General features: G+C 43.6%; 1 protein-coding gene across 1 annotated transcript; it reads right to left on the bottom strand.

Annotated features, from left to right (window-relative positions):
* Nucleotides 1-232: 232 nt before the first annotated feature.
* On the bottom strand, nucleotides 233-20,513 carry slc2a1b (solute carrier family 2 member 1b). Its single transcript, XM_068593527.1, has 10 exons — nucleotides 20,210-20,513; nucleotides 10,111-10,206; nucleotides 6,436-6,596; nucleotides 5,628-5,868; nucleotides 5,377-5,539; nucleotides 4,972-5,159; nucleotides 4,746-4,850; nucleotides 4,465-4,566; nucleotides 3,670-3,873; nucleotides 233-3,212 (listed from the first exon to the last, which is right to left on the bottom strand). Exons 1-10 carry the CDS (start codon nucleotides 20,222-20,224, stop codon nucleotides 3,012-3,014), a joined length of 1,476 nt encoding a protein of 491 aa, XP_068449628.1. The 5' UTR covers nucleotides 20,225-20,513; the 3' UTR covers nucleotides 233-3,011.
* Between the last annotated feature and the right edge of the window lie 967 nt (nucleotides 20,514-21,480).

Raw genomic sequence — 21,480 nt, 5'->3', positions numbered from 1 at the left:
CATTGTTCTGGTTTCACAGCTCGCCGCTCTCTCCTCAGCATCCTCCATGTTCATTCAGCAGATATTTTCCTCCTCGACGGGCCAGAAGTTTGTAACGGGTTCGCTCACACGTTCATCGTCTGAACGTCAGCGGTTGCGCACGGCTCGTTGTGCTGCCCCCAAGTGGCCGGTTACATCGTTGCAGTTACTTCCAACACAAGCGACAAATTGACACCCCCAAAAAAACGTTCAATCTTAATGCATGATTTCTTTTATTTAGTTTTAAACCACTTACACGAGACCGTAAAACCACTCAGGACTTCCTCCAGCTCCATTCATATTTCCAATATCCAAAAAAAAACATACACGCAGATCTTTTTTTTATTATTACAAACATTAGAATACTCTGTGCACTAAAACAGAAAAAAAACTATACTGAATTCATCTCATTGACACAATCCTACATGTAAAATCTGAATTAAAATGAATACGCTATTATTTAGGCCACAGCATGTCTTCAGGTATAAAATCAAAAGGGAACAGTAGTAAGGATGGAGGCTAAAAGCATAGAGATGCACAAGCTCTACAGTTCTAATCATTAATTTATCTATATATATATATTTAAAAAAAGTTTCTTAAAGTTAAATATTTTATAATTTTGGAGTGGGTGAGGCTGTAGTGTGTTTCATATTTACATGGCGTAGTGTGTTTAGCGCACAAACCAGGAGAGTTCAAAGACTACATTTAAAATTCAAATGCCCAAACAGAAATGTGAATCTCTGTACATAAAATATAGTTTTGATATTTGCAACAGAGACTTTTTTTGCTGGTGAAGATTCGACAGAGGCACACGAGGTGGATGTCACAGTGCTTTCCAGGGAGCGCGAGGCGAAAATGACAAAATATGGATACACAATAATTAACAAACCAGTTATGGAATGATTCAAAATGGATTTTGGACTGTAAAGTTCAATTTGGAGCAAACTAGAAGATCGTAATAGACACCAACGAATGACGCCGTGTCCCACGTTTCCATTTCAAAACACATGAAGTCGTCAGTCTCTCTTCAGCAACGAAGGTTCCACACCGAGAAGTAAACAAAAAAAAACAAAAAAAAAGAAGGAAAAAACGACAAAGAAATACACCTGTGAAAAATAAAGTGCTGCTAAAAAACAAAAGAGAACTTTCCTCCTCCAAAATAAAATAAAAAAACGCATTTGAAGAAAAAGGTTCAACAAGTGATACAGCAGATATGAACGGCGACAGGAAGCAGCTCGACGACGTCGTTTATTTTCACCGGCTGCTGAATACAAAGCAGCACACGACCCCGAAAAAGAGAGCTGACAATACTGCGAGATTTCAAGGCAACAACAACAAGCCTTGCAGCACGAGCGATATGTGTGTGTGTGTGTGTGTGTGTGTGTGTGTGTGTGTGTGTCCACCCCCTCTGGACACATAATGGAGCGACGTGCGGGGTTTGACCCGAAGACGGGGCGACGAGCAAAAAGGCAGACATCCACTTTTGGTCCCCATTATGTCTTTTTTAGTTTTTTTATGTTTCGGAGGAACAGTGTGCAGCGCGGCCGACTCGGGAACGCTCTACAGGTAACGCTCTACAGGTAACGCTCTACAGGTAACGCTCTAAAGGGAACGCTCTACAGGTAACGCTCTACAGGTAACGCTCTACAGGTAACGCTCTACAGGTAACGTCGGGTTTCAAAAAAGGAGTTCAAGTTGCCGACAGGAGCTTTCAGTCCGGATCAAACCGACCCGACCGTGAACCTGCTGCTCGGTGCCGAGGCCGCGGACGCTGAAGTTATCGTTTCAGATGGGAACCGAAATCTCACAAATGTTTCCGATTCCGCGAGACAGATTTATTTATTTTTTTTTGCGGCTGCACATTGCGAATGCGTACTTATCTCCTCGTCACGGTAAACTGGAGGGACGATTTATTTATTCTTCTCTCCGCTGCCAAGTTTAGCGCTCTGGTGTGCAGATTCTGTTTCCTGTTGCACAGACACGTGTAAAATATTCATTTCATGAATTATACTGCTAAAGGGGGACTAAAAAAATACATAAACGGTGGATTAATTTCTTGATATATATATATATATATATATATATATATATATATATATATATATATATATATATATATATGTATTACTGTCTTCGTGGACAAAAATCTAAGACGTTTTCATGACGAGAAAAAGTCATTTATCTCACAAAATAACAAATTGAGTAAAATGATGTTTGTCCAGCAGGAGTAAATAAGTAACGACACTGTAGATTGTGCTAATTTCATGGAGGAAGCTTTAAATCCTCACAGCAGTGCACTGAGACATCTCAGTCTGTGTGCTCAGTAACTAAAAAAAAGATACAAAGGTACAAATAAGTTATTTCACATCAGTGGTGCGTCGGGACCTTTTTCTTTAAGGGCAGTGCCCCATCTGGTGGGGAGAGGCGCCGCCGAGCGGTGCAGCAGCTACAGCAGCTCCATCTACAGTGATACAGCTTTACAGTAGGAGTCTTTTGCACAGTGAAGTGATCTCTACAGCAGCGGCGCGCTTCAACCAGATCGTGTCAAACTGACTGTCAGGTAACAGGCGACAAAGAACAGAGCATAAGCACATATCCGTTATTATATATTCAGTGAAAACAAAGAGAAAAAAAGAGAGTTTGATTGGTGCATAACCGTCTTTTCCTTCTTTAAAATATCTTTAAAATATTTGTTTAAAAAAAAACCTTCCCCGTCTATCCTCAACCCCCCTCTCCACACCGGGCGACATAGTGCCCATTGAGTTTGTGTTTCTTTGTGTGACGCGAGAGCGACAGCGGAGGACGTCATGTCGGAGAATCACACGGGGCCGTTTTTTTTTTTTTGGTATATAAAAAAATTAAAAAATGCCCGAAATGTGGTGACAGCGTGAATATAATTCTACCAAATGGGTGTGTCTACGTCTAGTCGGTAGACCCTTCTCTTCAAAGCTCCTCGGTCTGAGAAAGAGTTCGTCAGGAGGTTGGAGGGTCGCTCAGAGCTGAGAGTCGGCTCCCAGGCTGTTGAGCTCCTCCGGCGAGTGCTTCTCTGCTCCGCCGCCGGCCGTCTGCCGGAAGCCGGCCGCGATCTCGTCAAACGTCCGACCCTTCGTCTCCGGCACTTTGAAGAAGGTGAAGACGAAGAACATGAGCAGCAGCACGGTGAAGATGATGAAGACGTAGGGGCCGCACAGCTCCTGTGGAGGGAGAGAGGAGAGGAGAGGAGAAGAGGAGAGGAGACAAGAAGAGGAGAGGAGACAAGAGGAGAGGAGAGGAGACGAGAAGAGGAGAGGAGACAAGAGGAGAGAGAGGAGAGAGACAATAAGATTAGAGGAACAATCTGGAAGGTTTTTTATCTAAATGTGAGAAAGGAAAAAGGATTAATATATATTACATATATATATATATATATATATATATATATATATATATATATATATATATATATATATATATATATATATAAAAATATATATATTTATTTAATTCAAATGAGTGATGAATGATATTTACTTTCTTCTTTCAATGACACTCCTCTGAAAATAGTTTTGTAAATTCCAATTTTCTCTCTTGTTTGTATGATTAGTACCAAATGACGCGGCGCTTTTCCAGGAAACGTCCTAAGAATACAAAATGTCTTCTTCTTCAACCCACCTCCACATACTGGAAGCCCATTCCCACGATGAAGTTAGCCGTCCAGTTGGAGAAACCAGCCACAGCGAAGGCCGAGGGCCGGGGGCCCTGCGAGAACAACTCGGCCACGATGAACCAGGGGATGGGACCCGGCCCGATCTCAAAGAAAGCCACGAAGGAGAAGATGGCCACGATGCTCACGTACGACATCCATTTGAGCTTGTCCTACGAGAGCGGAGGACAAGATGGAGGTTACACACGGGTATTTACTACTGACGGCCACATTAGGATGAGAAACTAGGAGAGGAGAGACAGATGAGAGGAAAGGAAGAGGAGAAGGATGAGGAGAGGAGAGAAACAAGAGGAGAGAAGGATGAAGAGAAGATGAGAGGAAGAGGAGAAGAGAAGGACGAGGAGAGAAGAGAAACAAGAAGAGGATAGAAGGAGGAAGAGGTGCGCAAGAGAAGAGGAGGAGGGTGAGGAGAGGAGAGAAAGAGGAGAGAAACCAGAAAAGGAGATGAGAGGAAGAGGACAGGAGAAGGGCGAGGAGAGGAGAGAAACAAGAAGAGGAGAGGAGGAAGAGGAGAGAAAAGGGAGAGTACAAGAGCGGAAAAAAACAAGAGGAGAGGAGAAGAAGAAGAGAGGAAGAGAAGAGGATAAGAAGAGGTGAAGAAGAAGAAGAAGAACAAGAAGAAGAGAGGAAGAGGAAAGGAGAAGAAGAGGTGAAGAAGAAGAAGGAGAGGAAGAGGAGAAGAAGAAGAAGAAGAGAGGAAGAGGAGAGGAGCCCAGGGCTCCCTGTAGGGCTGATGAACTCACCAGCAGCGCCAAGGCAATCGTCATCAGGACGGCAGAGCCGGCCATCCCCAGCAGCCCCACCAGGTGCAGAGACCTGCGTCCTGCTCGCTCCACGATGAAGAGCTACACGGGGAAATGAAGAGGAAGAGTAAGAACAAGCGAGAACTTGCAAAACTGCAGTAACGTCGTGCCGCCTCGGGAAGGGGAGGAGCAAGCGGAGCTTTCGACACCTTTATTTAAGGCGCCCTGCAATGAGGATTTCCCTTTTGAAAACAACCTGGAACATGTTGAGCGTCACTCACCGACACCACCGTGAAAGCTGTGTTCACCACGCCGGCTCCGATGGTGGCATAGACGGGCTGCTCCACTCCGGCTCTGTCAAAGATACGGGTGGAGTAGTAGAATACCTGGCGGGTTCAGACAAACACAAAGGCTTAACATGAGGGATATCTTCTTCTGTTAGCGGATGTGAGTATGTAGGGATGTGAGAGAGGGGGGAAAAAGGGACTTTTCTCTGTGGACACTCACGGCGTTGATGCCGGACAGCTGCTGGGAGAGCTGCAGGACGACGGCGATCAGGAGCGGCTGGCGGTAGAGCGGCGAGCGGAAAAGCTCCAGGATGTTCACCGTCTTCTCCCTCATCATCTGCCGGCTCTCCTCCTTCATCTCCTGCATGTCGGAGCTCACGTCCGTGGTGCCTCTGAGCTTCTTCAACACTGAAACGTGCAGAGGGAGGAAGCGGGAGGGTTGGTGGGGGCGTTAACTCCACGAGCTGCACTTTTCCTACAGTTTAGCGACATTTTTTGGGGTTTTTGGGGGTTTTGACGACATCTTGGAATCTGGGATGATGTGGGAAATCGGGAATTTGCAAGGTTACAGCACTTTTTGTGTGTGTGTGTGTGTGTGTGTGTGTGTGTGTGTGTGTGAACTCACCGGCCTTGGCCTTGTTCTCTTCGTTTCGGTTGATGAGCAGGAAGCGGGGGCTCTTGGGGCAGAGCGGCAGCAGGACACACTGTATCACGGCGGGGATGAAGGTGAAGCCGAGGAGGAGCGGCCACAAGTCGTCGTTGCCCATGATGGCCTCCATTCCGAAAATCTGAAGGCGACGAACCACGTGGATTTAAAGGGGGGGAAAAAAAAGCAACGCAGGATGTACAAAAGTTGACTTTCTACCGTCTACCGACCTGCGCGACGAGGATGCCGACGACGATGCCCAGCTGGTGGAAGGTGCCCAGCGCGCCGCGGAGGGCCGTCGGGGAAACCTCGCCCACGTACATGGGCACGAAGCCCGTGGAGAGGCCGGAGTAGAGGCCCACCACGAAGCGACCAGCGATCAGCATTTCCCAGGAGCTCGCCATCTTGGAAAAGCCCATCAGAGCGGCTGCGATGAAGGCCAGGACGTTGGCCATGAGCATCGAGTTCCTCCTGCAACGGAGAACCAGAGACATCCAACACATTTAAGTCAGACGCGTGAGGATGTTTGCAATATTATATTGCAGGTATTTTAACCTACGTGTGGTATTTTTTTGGATCATGTTGAGCTGGAATAGTGTTCTGAAGGTTTTTCAGTCATTTTCTCATGATTGTCATGTTATTTCTGTCCTTTTTCGTGTTTCTATGTGAAGGCAGAACCAATATAATCAATATAATCTAATCAATACAGTGATATCATTAAAGATTTAAAGCGGTAGTAAACCTTGCACGGTCTCTTTAATTACCCATCAACGCTATAGTCCTACAGTGTTCATTTTTTTTTCTTCCACAAAAGAAAATCAAGTAATTATGTCTTTAAGATCCCGTTGCCTGTAGTGTGTGGGTTTAAAAACATCAATATGTTTAACGAAGCGAGAAGTGCCTAAAGTGCCCCGAGGCCTCATGGAACAATGATCCTAAAAGAATCACAGCTTTATTTACATTTATTTGTTTTGACTGAGAAAAGCCGAAAGAGGATCTCTCACTACAGCAGCAGCCAGGGTTTCGTTTCCACTTCACCTTCCAAAGCGGTTGACGAAGAGTCCGACGGAGAAGGAGCCGAAGATGCCCCCGACTGAGAAGATGGCGACGGAGACGGACCAGATGGCCGTGAGGGAGCCTTTGGTGATGGGCTCCTGGTATCGCTCGACCCACGTCTCATTGATGTACTTCTCGATAACCTGTCGCCAGAAAGAAAAAAGAAGAAAAAAAAGACAAATGTAAAAAAAATAAAAAATAAAAAAAAGCGAAAAAGACTAAACAGGATCTGGTTTTATTCTGTTAACGTTACACAAATGTGACGGTTGAGCTGTTATTGTGTGACCAGCGGATGGCAGTGTGATCATTGCCATTTTAGTTCAAGAGCCAGGGGTGAGTGTCAAGTTTCTCCCCCCCCTCCTCTTCCTCCTCCTCTTCCTCCTCCTCCTCCTTCCTGACAACTATGTTGACAAACACGGCCGGGCGAGCCAGAGGTGTCTCTTCATGTGTGGGTCACAGTGACACTTCTCATATGATTCATAAAGGTCAACATCCTGTCTGCACCCCCCCCCCCGCCCCCCTCCCACACACACACACACACACACCACACCCATCACTGCTTCTCACGTAACCAAATATCAGCTCCAGCTCTCTGTCATGTGCGAGTGAGAGGAATGAAAACACAGTGTCCTTACAAACAGTTCCAGATAGCAATGCTAAGGCTTACCTATGGTGGGGTGTGTGTGTATATATATATATATATATATATATATATATATATATATATATATATATATATATACACACACACACACACCCCGTGTTATATGTGTGTGTGTGTGACAAGGACTGGGTCATTTCCACTATCAGCTTTCCCTCACGGGACCTTGCTCAGTGATATCATAAGTACGTCATGGTGCTGCTCGCTGCTGTACCCAAAACATCCGCCCTTTGAAAAACCGGCCTCATGTAGAAGAGTTTTAACATATACTGTCAGGCTCCTAACAGCATATGCTAATTGGTAATAACCACAGGGCGTCGTTTGAAAAGCTCACCGGCGAGATCATCGTTCCTTTAGTAGTTAAATTTAACGTGCGATAGTGCTTCTCACAGGTAACTCTGTACAACATGTTCTGCTTTTAATCCTTTAGAAGAGTTGAAACTGATAATGATTATTAGTGTTATAGTTATTATTATAGTGTAGTAAAAAAAAAGGCCCTGTCAGGGTCCTGTAGTACCTCAAATCCTTCAAATTGCCATTAAGTGTTATTAATAATGAGACTTCTTACTGATTTTCACACCAGCTGATGTTGAAAAGTTCTTCCTCCGCGTTCTCTTTTCTCTGAATCTGACTAGACGGTGACCGCACACTGAAACCGTCCGTGTGAGGATGCTGTCGGGCCGGCGGAATGATGTCATTGAGCTGTCGAGGTGAGCTCTGTACTCGGCGTGCGTACGGTAAAAAATAAAAAAAAGTGAAATTGTCTGTCTTTAAACAAGAAAGAGAGTTTTTTCTTGTTTTTGTTGTCGGCCCTAAAAATAGTCTCTCCCGCAGGAAGCCGTATCCTCGGCGGGCCGTGAGCGGGAAAGAGCAAGAAAAAACATTTCGAAATAAACTCCTTTGAGGGGAAAAGAAAGGTGTCGAAGCTCCGAAATTAAAGCGGCACAAACAAAAACACAGATGCCCACCCCGCCCCCTCCCTCTTTGATGGAAATGTCTAAACAAGGATATTATTTGCTTCGCGGGCACAGGCAGGCACGCGGCCCGTGGGAGCGGGGAGCCGCAGCCGGGCCCTTGAGCGAGCGTATCTAATCAGTGCACGACCTGCGTCACAGGCCACGGCATCACCGCGGCCGTTATCGCGCCTGGTGGCGATAATCTGAAGTGCTGTTGCTAATATAAAAAAGTTGCATTCGAGAAATTGCAGCCTCTTAAGTGGACATTAGCTAATGAAGGCCTGAGAGCCAGTGTTGAGTGTTTTTCAGCATGTGAAGTTGCGCAGACTTCTTCTCTGTGAATGTGTGTGTGTGTGTGTGTGTGTGTGTGTGTGTGTGAGCCAAGAGGGCAAGCATGACACTGGCCCAGTGTGTAACAGACCACATATTCACCGCCTCCCCCCCTCCTCCGTCTGCAGCCCCTTTCCCCTCAGCCACTCACAAGGCCGTCCTGAGCCGAGCTGCGTCAAGCCGAGCATGTGCTGTTTTCAGGGTGGAGGCAAAATCTGGGGGCTGCACCGATGAAACGGGCTGGATTAGATGTTACGAAACGTCCCGTAAATCTCCATTACTTAACAGCGAGTGAGGCCGGGAGCCGCGATGATTAGCCAACTATTCAGTAAGTTTTTAAGCGGAGAAAATGTCAAACAAACGTTCGTCTCACCGAGCTCCTCGAATGTGAGGATTTGACACTTTACTCTGATTTTCAGGACCGTAAATTACAGTAAATATCTGTTTTAAACAAGTGTTTAGCTAGTTAGTCTCGCAAATGACTAGCAGACTCATCGGTCATTTTAATATCCATAACCAGTTTAAAACAAAGCCGTTCTCATATTGAGTTTCATTACTTCTGGGTTTGCACAATCCATGACGATTGCGCAATTTCTCACCCAAAATGTCCCAATGCTTAAAATCCCCCTCTTTAAACAAGTGCTGCCCACTTCTTCTGCTCTTTACTCCTTATGAAGAAACTCTTTTCTTTCTGTCTAACACCCTGTCTCTCTCTTTTGCTGTGCTGCCGTGTGCAAAGCGCCGTTTTGCGTCGAAGGCGCGAGACGGCTTTGATATTGTGGTAAAAAAAAAATCAGGCCGTCCTCACAGCGAGACGGCTACAAACAAGCTGTGAGAGTCTGCGGCACACATGGGGCTCCGCCTATGCCAAAGGTAAACAACAAAAAAGAAAATGGAGCACGCTGAGCTCCGGGCCTGTCTGGCGACACACCTGTGACCTGTGGACAGACAGCTGTGTAGCCACAGGGTGTGTTCGGACCGAGGCAAACTAAACCCGCCGTTGGTTGTTGACGCACTATCGGCGTTCCAAGGGAAATGTGTTTCTTTTGGTGTGTACTTGTCGGCTGATTAAACCGACTGTAGACTTTGCAATTCTCCATCTCTCTATTTGATCTGATTGGAGTTTCCTTGTCTCGCTTTTCCCAGCCTGTTGCTGGTCAGCAGAGGTCCATTTTTGGGCATAGACACACTCTTCTACACAGGAATCACTCAGAGTCTGTTAATACAGATGTCCCTGGACCTCATCGGCCTAAATGTGGCTATTATTAGCTCACCCCTCAACCCCCCCTCCCCATTTTATGTCCTGTTTTTCAGTTCAACAAGCGAGTGAACAAGCAGCACTGGGGCTTCATTAGTATGAATGATATAGTAAACATATAGTGCAAACCCAGGAATATTGATGAGCGAAAAACACACCGTAAACTATTTTCTACCTACCTACCTATCCATCCATCCATCCATTCATCCATCCATCTACCTACCAACCTACCTACCTATGTGTAAGTGGATTGATAAATTGGGAAGTGACATCTTGTCTCTTTCTTGTTGTGGCGATGATGATGAAGATGGAATATCAGGGGTCCACGATATAAATAATAAGTCCTGGTCTTTCCTTTTTACCCCGATATTGTCTTATGTTTGTGTGTCCACAACTCTATTTGGAAAAATGTATATATTTAGCTCAACTAAACATTCAGACGTTTAACTCACCTTTTGAGGGGCATTGATGACTCCGGTGTTGTAGCCGAACTGCAGGGAGCCAATGACGGCCGCCCCTACACTCATCATCAGCGTGAAGGTTATTTGCTGCAGGACAAAAGAGAGAAGAGAAGGTATTGTCAGTGAAGAGACCAGTTTGACCCGTTTAGCCAACGCAACAAATGGATTCTTTTGTACGAGACCTTTGCAATAGTATGACGGCTACAACAATAGTTACATCATCTTCACAGATAACATGTTTGACTAAGAAACTTAAATAAGTTGACAAAAATAAAGTTGAGGCCGGTTTTTCTGGGACAAGGAGTTCACTATCTTGCTGTGTACACTCCTTTTTTTATTTAACTGGCGGTTGTGCTCGAGCCTCCCTGGATTGGACTAAAAAAAATGTCAGGTTGGTCAACCGCAAATTTTATATCTAAATATCCTAAAATATCTTTAAAGCTGTTTGGCATCGGGCCGCCTTAAGCAACATGGGGAATTTGGACTGGCCATGAAAGATGCCTTGTGACACCTGAAACAAACAGATGGAGAAATCTCTGCGTACGACCAACACCTGTTCCCTTGTTTTCCGACTTGTTGACTTCTTTTTCTGGAAAGAACTCTGGTCAGGTGTGCGGAGGGTCCGTGTTTTACTCACCAGACTTTTTCCCAGTTATAACCGAACGACCCTGCTTCTTGGTCTGCATGTTATTGTCTGGGTTCCTGTTATTACAGAGTTCACTTGCTGCTTGATCTCACTCGAGCCCAGTGGATTAGAGGAGATTTCCCTCATACCGAAAAGTTAATAAAGCAGAGTGGAGTATGTCGCTGTCTATTTTCTTCTCTCAGACAGACACAAAAAAATAGCCTCAGGCTACAATTTACCTTTCTGTTGTTGACTCAAACCTGCTATCACTTGTGTGTCTACTAACTGTAAGTCAGTCTGAGTGTTTCAGTGTTGAAAAACAACCTGAAAACGCTGGAAAGGTTGACGTTCATCCATCGTGTTATCGCATCAATCCACCGAAAAAGTGCAGAAACCACTGAAAAAGTGCAGAAACCTCTGGTCGAAATTTAGAGCGACATAAACAGCTCAGGAGCTGCTTACAATTTCCATATTTCACACCTCATCATCAGTCACCGTGTCTGGATGATTCAGGTTTTGACTTGTGATTCACACCGAGCCCTCTTTCCACGGTTATTCACACCAGATAGGTTTCTTATGTTATGGCAACAGAGGACTTGACCTTCCCCAGAGTTCCTTTATCGTATGCAGACAATACGAGCAACTTTAAACATCTTCGTCTAAAACACTGTCAGGACGCACATCCGTTCGTTGCAGAGGGTACAACCTGCACACGTTGCGCTGAAGACTAGAGTGGGAATGGACACAAAGTCCTTTGACGCACTGACGTTAAACAAAACAACCGAATGAGGAACGTTTGATGAAAATATGACACATTTTTAAAGTTACTGTTAGTATTAAGTTTTCTTATTGGTACTTCAAATCGGCAAGTACCCAAAAGTAGGAACGTGTACTTTGTCTGAATGAAAGCGGCATTGGTGCATCCTTGAATTTGTCGAGTTTAACTTGAAGCCAATCTCGGACCAATCGGCTATCGGCGGATAAGCCACTAAAGGGGGAGGAGCTATATTTCTGGGGTTTCTGGAGTAGACGGCGGATATCCGCTCCAACACTTGCTTTTCTGTGCACTTCTGATTATCAACTTCAGACGCGAGACTGTAGTTGGAGTTGAGAGATGACTTGTTTGACCGTATAAAGTATAAAAGCAAATTGTAGGATTGGTTACAACATAATACAACATAAACCAGAACGCTTTTCATACCTAAAGCTTGTCCTGTTGCCATCAGATGTTATAAATGAATGCAAGAATCTGGGCGGTATGGCCAGAAATTCATGGTATTCTTAAAGGTTTCTGGCGTAATTGCATTAACTCTTTGTATTCTTTTACTCCTCTGTTGAGCACTTGCTCTTTCCCGTCTTTTAATGTAGCGATAGAGTTTCTTCTAGTTGTGATAGTGGGTGCGCTGTACCCAGCATGCAGTTCGGCGGTGTAGTTTTATAAATACACTAATTATCATCTGTAATTTATCTGTACCTTTATTTGTATTTGTTACACATTGTGTATGTGTCACAAACTGTTGTCTGTGGATTTTTACCCTATTAAGGAGCGTTAGTTTTGAGTTATTAATTGTTGTAGTAAAGTTATAACCATGACTAAATGCTGTACCCTGCATGCAATTCGGCAGTGTAGTTTTATAAATGTATGATTATTATCTGTAATTTATCTATATGTTTATCTGTATTTGTTACACATTGAGTATGTGTCACAAACTGTTGTGTGTGGAGCGTCAGTTTTGAGTTATTAATTGTTGTAATGAAGTTAGAATCATGACTAAAGTTGTAACCATGATGCGTGGCTCAGCGGGGAGCGGTGAACAATATATTTTGCCGAAAATTCAGTCGTATGGAAATTTGGACCGGTTGAACCGGTATACCGGTTCGTATACCGCCCTGCCATAAAACAAACTAATTGGTTTGGAGGTGTGTAAGAAATGCGAGTATTAACTCTCTTTTCAGCTCTATTTTTTGTCTCTGCCAACTCCTGACAGAAACATTTGTGTCTTTAGGTTCAAAATGCTCCTCTATGTTCATGTACTATTGCTATCTTCCTCTGTCTGCTGTTATAAAAACAGTAGATTGGATTCCTTCCTTAAGACTATGAGTCAAAGCTTGAGGCTAAATTGCTGTTTGAATTTTCATTTAAGCTCCCAAAAAGATAAAACACAAAGAACTGACCCCCGCCATGTTTTAATAAAAATGGAATGATCCTTCGAAATGATTGTGCATCCTCCTCGGCAATTTCACCAGAGGAGCGGGAGCCTGTCACTTCTTTAATGGGAACCAGGATTCCTCCTTCGCATAATAAAGAGGCAGGAAAAACTTCTGTGTGTCTTTGGGTGCGCGTTCAGTGTTCCTGGCTTAAGACACTTGAAGATCTGCCTACATTCCTGCACCAATAGGGGCTCTTGTTGTAAGGTCGTCAAGTCCAGGACAGGACCGATTGGTATACAAACACAAACACACACACACCCTTCCCAGCGTTGTGGGCTCTTAAAGGAGCTACATGAGGAGTCCAACCAGTCTGATGTCTTTCTGCAAAGCCAGATTTGCTGATTTGAAGTAAACACAAAAACAGCAGACAGTTTCAGTTAACCACAACCAGCTGCTTTTTAATTTTGATATCATAAACAAAGTAATCTTTTCTAAAAAAAAAAATAAAAAAAAATCTTGACTGAGACCTCCCGGGAGAATATTTGCACAACTACTCTAAATGTTGGCTGTCAAAAGTGGGGGGTTGGCGTGTGTGTAAGTGAAATCCAGCAGTGACATCTTTACCTTTCCCCCAGATACTTGCAGACCTCCCTGAGCCTCGCCTCAGTCCAAACACTCGGACTACTGCATATTGTCCAATGAGTGTCAGGACAAGTAGACCAATCACGACGTTTTGGGACTTCCTTCAGCCGAATTTCCCCTCCCCCACACCCTGCTATCCTACTATAACGCAACAGAGAAGGTGAGTTTGATGCTGTTCCTCGTATACAGGAACCAGAAGCAGCAGCATTATACTTTATTTCCTCACCGGAGAAACTATTTAGTCACACCCATACAAACTATTTCATGATTATAGCTACAAGGCCAACACCAGGGGACCAGTCCTCTTTATTGTTCCTCGGCTCTCCCCTGTCTCTAGTAACCCTCTCGGGCATTCAGCTCACTTTTGTTTACATTTCTAAAAAGAGCTTTTGTTTACTTGCACAGGATGGCTAAGCTCACCATAGTCAATAATAAGGGGCCCGGCATTAAAGCGCATACCACGCTAATCTACAACCGACTGAAAGCTGATTAAAGGAGTAGGAATTCACTTCGCTAGACGGATGTTAGTTTGATTTTTTTTAAAAAGGCAAAATAACTATTACCAATGTATCAAAACATGTCTCAACATGTGGGATGATTATGAAGAACGTGTAGTGTACAAAATTACAAAAATATATCTAATTATTCACAAAGCATGTCAAGTGTTTAAACAACATAACTGTTAATCAGCAAAAGCTCGATTTGAAGAACGAGTAGTTAATGCTCAGTCGTTAACAAGGGTTCAGGGAGACTTACGGATTTTTTCAGTCATGATTCAGAAGGTTTTGGATTTTTAAAAAAATGTCAGCGATGAGGAAAAGTAAATAATCGCTGAGGGAATTCACCCTGCGCAGGTCACATGCTTTTTCACATTTTTCACCTTCAAATTGATGACGTAAACCCATCAGCGTTTGGCTGCATTAGCACAAGGATCCTGCTGCTGCTGCATTTTCCCAACTCAATACAATCTGTGAATGTTTCATTTAAGTCAGACTTCCGTATCTGCACCTGGTATGTCGCCCGTGCAATAAATGCAATTACCCTTCTCTCCTCCAATGGCTGTACTTCATCTCAACGCTCACTACAGCGTCCATGCAAATGCGGCCTCTTTGTATGTGAAAAAGTAAAACACGGTGCAGCTGCGAGGACATTTCTATCCAGTCACGCTGCTTCTTACATTCAACACTGTTGACGGCTGCTTTGGTTGCTCGGCACCGCAGACTCTCTCTCACTCTCTCTGCTCTTATTGGGTAAACACTGACAGCGAGTTCTCTCTTGCTAAGTGAACAATGTGATTTTTTTCAGTCAAATGCATCGACTAATGCTCGAACACGCAGGGAGTCAAACCAGGAAACGTAACTCGAGCTTTGACAGGCTGACAGAGGGGTGACGTAAAAGCTTTAAAACATGAGGATGCCATTGTTAAACTATTTAATCGTAAGAAAAGGGGAGGGGCTCGGCCACAACAAAGAATGCAAACCAGAAATCCAGAGGGAGGCGTTGGGTTTGCGGCGAACAACGCCTCCAACCGAAGCGGTTAACTTCCACGACCTAATAATCACAAGGTGTCAACTGTGTTGTTTTTTATAGCTGCTATCAGAGGTTACAGCATTAGTAGTTATCTAAAGATGTAAGTGACTATCTGGTAGTGGTGGAAGAATGATTGAGATCACTAACTTGAAGAAAATACTACAATACTGTTTAAAAAAAAAAGACAAAAATAAAATACATTTAAAATGTTACCTAACAGTGTTATCAGACGCAACTTTTAAAAACCTCTAATAGGTTGATAAGAGGAATGATGAGTGGGAGAGGAAATAAAAAAAATGGCTGGGAGACTTTTTGACTCATATTTACTTTTATCTTTTGGTTTTTCAGAACTCAAAATTCTAGAGAAAACCAGATGAGAAGGAAATGACACTTTGGTGGAACTGCGGGGAACTCAGAGGTAACTAAAATTTACTGGCACATATAGATAAATAAAACGTAAAAGAGTAGAAGTATAAAGTCACATCAAATGGGAAAACTTGAGTAAAGTACATGTAGTTCGAAACTGTACTTAAATGTAGTACTTAAGTTACTTTCCACATAGTTTGCTACAAAAAGGTTTCTGCATTGTCACAAATGTCACTTTGAGTATGCAAAACAAATCCGGTTGCACCTCTTCATTCTCCACCTTCTTGTCCAAGTCGTGAAGGCCGACAAAAGGAAAATATTCCAATAAACATTCTGCGAGTCAACTCCTCACTTTGCTAACCCATGAAGTCAGCCCGCTTCGAGCCAGCAGAAGACTGGAAACAAATAGTCAAAATGTCTCTTCTGGATAATTCACAGATGTTTGTAGTTGAACAAATGCTGCAACACTACTCAGTTTGTGACTCATCACATCCAGACTTAACGAAACTTTTCTCAAAATCAGGTAATTGTTGAATTATATATATATATAATCAAAAAAAGAAGCAGGCTGTGGTTTCACTTGTAGTTTTGCCTCGACATTTCCTTCTTTCCAGAGTGAGCCTGGTTCTTGGGGACGGCCTGCGTTCCCTTTAAGCGCCACCTCCGCCGTCTCGGCTTACAGCGGTGGGGAATCCAATATGTCCCCACCTCCTCCCGCCTCGGCTCAGCTGTAGAGCCTCGTCACGCTGACCTGTGCCGTGGGGTCGGCTTCCAAACATCTTGGTGTTTTGTTTTAATGTAGAGGGACGTCATACTCTGCTTTAAACTGTTAGAAAATGCTGTCATTCGTGTTACAGCCACAATACTGTGACTGATATGAGCCCAATGCTTTCTGGGCCTGCTGTATTTGTTTCATGCATACTGAGACCATTTGAGTGATGTACACTATGAAGAAACTGAAGAGGAAAAAACAAAGAAATGAACAGAATCTACCTCTTTATCTACACTTTAGGTCAATTTCTCCTCAGGGGAAGGAGACTGATTTCCACAGCAACCAATCAATCAGGCAGAAAACATGATGAATAATATAATAATGTAAAAGGGATCGACGCATTTGCCTATGAAAACTTCCATAAACAAATGTATGCAAAAGGCACAGGCTTGAATATGTGTCATGTATTTTCCCGGTACTGCTGGTTATTATTAACCTTTATTCAAACAGAAGTAAAAGAAAGACAAACATGTCTTCTGCATGGTTGATCTGTGCAATGTGGCCTTTGATAGATCATTAAAACATAAATAAAAGTGCTTATTTATCTGTGCTGCATTAGAAAAAAAAATTAAAACCTCATCTGTCAGAGGCAGTGAAGCTTCAGTCGGTTACAGCGGGATCAGATAAAAATGTATTTACAGAAACTCCTCGTTTGGGAACGTTGATGTGGCCAATACAAACAAACAATAAGACTGTTACATGATAGCATAATTCATCAAGACGGGATACTACATGGCCAGTATGTGGTCTTTCAGATGAAGTCTAAGTGGGTTTAGAAGACTGTGGATGTAAAAGTTTGTGACTAACCAGTGTTCAAATCCCCCAAGGCGAGATTATCGCGACCAAAATCCAACAAATAAAAGAAGGGAGGGGACCGTGTACAGCACATTAGTAGTATGAGTAAATACAGCGACACAAATGTGAGTCGTGGAATTATTTCATAACTATTAGATTGAGTAGAACTGCTGTAAAGGTGAATATTTAAAGTACTTTTACAGGTAAATAAAGTGTATTTCCCATGTAGTAAATCCCCCAAACCTTTGTATCTTCTAAGTCATAGCGCTATTTTTTTAGATACTGTATTCCTCTCATGTCCGATTTTGCTGCGACAGGCTAAGAAAACACCAGTTCAAACTGACTCTGACGTGCAGGAGTTGAGAGGTTAAACCGGCCTCGCCTATTCAGAGGGTTTTGTTTCATCACAAGAAGCTAATTTCATTTGAATCATAAGAAAGTCAAAGAGGGGCCCAGAGAGACGCGGCCCTCGGCCCTGCATGAACCGTCTCGTCCTTGGGAACGCAGGTGGTGTTCACAGTCCTCCAGTTTCTTCAAAAAGTGAATCAAACACTCGCTCTTGCGTGCTTGTTCGTCTCAATTAAAACCCTGCCAGATCTTTGGGTCCCAAATTTTTTTTTTGTTGCAGCAAAGCCTCGTTACGCCTCATTAGAACGGCGGCTGACCGTTACACCGTGAGACTCCCTGAAGGGGGCAGTCACGCGGATGAAAGTAAATCTACGAGACCGTCTCAAGGACGGCAGCAGTTGGCAGGTGGCTGAAAGGCAGTGGATGGAGAGGAGTTAAGCCCGTGCAATTAAGTGTGTACAATGAAGGCGGGTTGTTGGCCGAGGACTCCCAATCAAAATACCTGTGCTGTCAAACTGTCTGGAATAAAATGCTTAGTGGCTGTTTTTTTGGTTTTTATTCAAAAAATAGCAGGTCAACTGTATGCTTGACCCCAATTACCATTTTAATTCTTTGTTGGGTAAATAACAGCACTGAGGTGAGTTCTTCAGACCTGAATAAAGCTTTCTATTGATAAGAAGTAAGCTCTCATATGGCCAACAACATTTAAGTCATTAACACGTTGTGTTTTGATGGAGCAATAGCTGCCCTTAGCCTTTAGAATGAGATTTAAATGCTCATAAGATACAGATAACAGATGGACGGATGACATCAGGTTGAGCTTATTTGCACAAGTTTGCATCTGTGCGTGAGATCAAAGCCCAGGCATGACTGAGACAATGGCGGCCTGGGCGGTGGTTGTTATGCTTTGCTGGAAGTCAAACTTTAGTTCTGCGATATCTGTGTGTTTTCCTGGGCGTCCTGGACTCCATCTGCACATAAACGGGCTGAAAACTAAGCAAATAGGCCAGGTATGAAAAGCCTGACCACGAGATGGTAATAATCCCCCTGCGCTGTCGCGCTGTTTAACTACGAGCACGCCCCAAAAAAAAAACTCAAAACAGCTCAACTCTGCTGGAGGCAACACTGCAGGAGGGAGGGAGGCGAACAGCCTGGGAAGGAGGGACGGGTCGAGGCTTTAACGCTGCAAGGTTTGGCAACCTGCGTATTCCCTCCGTAGAGTCGCACTCCCTCTGGAAATGTGCTGTGTCGGTGTCACAGTGGAAACTGGGAACAGGGCGAACTGTTCCCATCACGTCCACAATCCCCCCCTCCCTGGTCCAGCTGGTGGCCCACAACAGCACAGTCTAGCGGTGACAGCTAAGGAAACATTCTCTGACTCCTGTGTCAGACTGGGCTGGCTGGTGCTGCACCACTGGGTCTAACTGGTCGTATAGAAAAGACCAAACAGGAGTGGGAAGGGGGCTTTGGTGTACGTGCTTTACTGTGCAGCGTGTCTGCGTGTGTTAACAGTAACCACAAGCCACACCAGGACACACACACACACACACAGCATTTAACAAGCACCAGATACAAGATGTTAACTTTAAAAAAAAGCCAAAAAGCAGATTGCATGACCCGTGAAGGATTACAAAATGGTCCTTCACACTCTTTTCTTAGACAGCGCCGAGTCCAGAGCTGCAACAAACAAATCGATGAGTCGGCCACCACAAGTCCTCAGAGGATGTTTTGTCTCGAACCAAAAGCAGACGCTTGAAATAATCAATTGATTAGAGACAGAAAGCTATTTAAAATTAATTTTCTCGGCCAGCAATGGGGTGTTAGCAAGTACAATTTAGCAGTACTTTACTTCAGTATTTCCCTTTGCATCTACTCCGACTCTGACATTACATTTCAGAAGGTACTGATTGCCGACAATGTACATACACATGACATTGATAGTTGATTTGAAGTTAATTTAGATCAATAATTTAGATGAAAAAACATTGATATATGATGCATTGCTAAGGATTAATCTGTTGTAGAAATGCTAACCACAAGATGATTACAGCTTTTCAAATCTCAAGATGCTTTGGATTTTTGGCTCTGAGAGATTGCCATCATGTTGACATTTCCAGCAGACAAAGTGAGTATTGCTCACATACCGATAAACGACAGAGACTGTCCTGCTGCAAGGAAGAGTGCTTTAGGTGGATTTTACCGATACTTCTGCACATTTTCTGTACTTTATAATTCAGTATTACTACTTCTACTTCATCCTGCTTTATACGGCTCTTATAAAAGACTCTTGGGTTTAAATAGTTCCTGTCAGACTTTAGTCACGTAGCCTTTATTTTATAACAGGGAACAGAAGAACACAGTCACTACGGTCTGCAGTGACGTCATCAGCATCATGACCCCACACACACACACACACACACACACACACACACACACACACACACACACACACTCGCAATTGGCAAATACAGTGCGAGACATGACGTGGAGGAAACACTGAGTGAGAAGGGTGAAATTGTATCGGCAAAATTGTTGAGATATATATATATAAAATACAGGGGAATATTGTGATATATAGAAGTGACCAAAAGTACTTTAAAATCACTGCTAATCCGTGATAACGACGCAATAGATGACAGCAGCGTCTACTGCACATGTTGAAGAGGCTCATGGGTAAAAAAATAAAAAAATAAAAAAATAAAAAGAAGAAAAAAAGAACCCGGTGAACTCACTGAACCGGTGCTCAGTGACAGCGTGGAGCTGGAAAACAAAACAAACGCATGCAACCAAACAGGTTTAACGTTTTTTTTAAAGGCTAAAAAAAAACAAAAAAGGAGTCACACACAGCGAAAATAACTCACCTTGCCCGAGTCCATGGCTGCGACGCGGTCGAAAATACTCTTCTTTAGTCTTTTGTTCTTTTGTGAGAGAGTCTACGGCGATGGAAGAACTTCCTCTGAGGTCTCCCGGTAGCTTTCGCTCAGAAGTCAGCCATCATGTCGGTTTGTTGTTGTTGTTTTGCTCCACTGAAATGACTTCAAACTTCACTTTAAAATAAATAGAAACGCTATGAGTCTTTTGTGTGGCGGGTTTCTTCTTCTATGAAAGCGGCTCGAGTAGTCTCTCTCTCTCTCGCTCGCGCTCGCGCTCTATCCCTCGCGCTCACTCGCTTGCTCGCTCGCTCTCCCGCGTCGTCACGGTAACGTCAGTTCGCGGCCTCGTGGACGCGTCGCGGCTCTTCCAGGATGTCGCGGCTCTATGGAGACGCGAGCCGGCGGAGGTTCATTTATTATAGCTGACGCAATCCTGGATGGGCTCTGCCCACGCTAGAGGCCCATCCTTCTTAACAACCAATGAGGGAGCACAGGGCTTTTGCATCAGAGCGCGCACACACACACACACACACACACACACACACACACACACACACAGACACACACACGCACACAGAGACACACGCACACACACATGCAGGAAGTATTGAGATCTTTTACTTTAGTAAGATCGTCACTCTAAATACACGCCCGTTGGAAGTAAAAGGCCCGCATGCAAACCCTAACCTAAGTATAATGAAAGTACTTAAAGTATTAAAAGCTGGAAGTACTTATGTAGCTGCTAGGCAGCAGAATGACCCCTGTTAGTGTTATAATAGGCTGTTATACGTCATATCATATGTGCATGTACTGTCTATGACCAAGTATAACTGCTCAATATGTATTTATTTGCACAATTTATATTGTTTACATTTACACACACACACACGCATATATATATGTGTGTGTGTGTGTGTGTGTGTGTGTGTGTGTGTGTGTGTGTGTACTATACTTGTCCTGTCTATTCTTTACCTTTATTTGTTCAGCTTTGTTGTCCTTTCTAAACTGTTATATTTATGTGTGTATGTATTAGTATTATTGTTATTATTATTTATTTATTGTAAGTACATTGAGAGCAATGAGAAAAACTACTACTTGGCCAATAAAGTTTATTCTGATTCTGCTTGTTTTATTATTCCTTATGTGTTTATTGCACAACTGAAGGTAATTCATCTTCTCTAAAATTAGAATTGTATAGTTGACTTTAATGTCTACTAATAATTATACACTTCATATTATACCTCTGCCCTGAAATGTAA

The sequence above is a fragment of the Clinocottus analis genome, unplaced genomic scaffold (genome assembly GCF_023055335.1).
Source record: "Clinocottus analis isolate CAN_PGR_092001 unplaced genomic scaffold, fCliAna1.0.p SCAF_3, whole genome shotgun sequence".
NCBI classification, from domain to species: Eukaryota; Metazoa; Chordata; class Actinopteri; order Perciformes; family Cottidae; genus Clinocottus; species Clinocottus analis.
Note: the sequence above shows the minus strand (reverse complement) of the source record. Positions and strands in the feature narration are given on the sequence as shown.

Coding starts and splice junctions, on each gene's coding strand:
- slc2a1b (XM_068593527.1), bottom strand. Junction 4,851..4,971: donor AGCTGTCCGGCATCAACGCC/GTGAGTGTCCAC, acceptor TGAACCCGCCAG/GTATTCTACTACTCCACCCG. Junction 3,213..3,669: donor TGGGCTTCCAGTATGTGGAG/GTGGGTTGAAGA, acceptor CTCCCTCCACAG/GAGCTGTGCGGCCCCTACGT.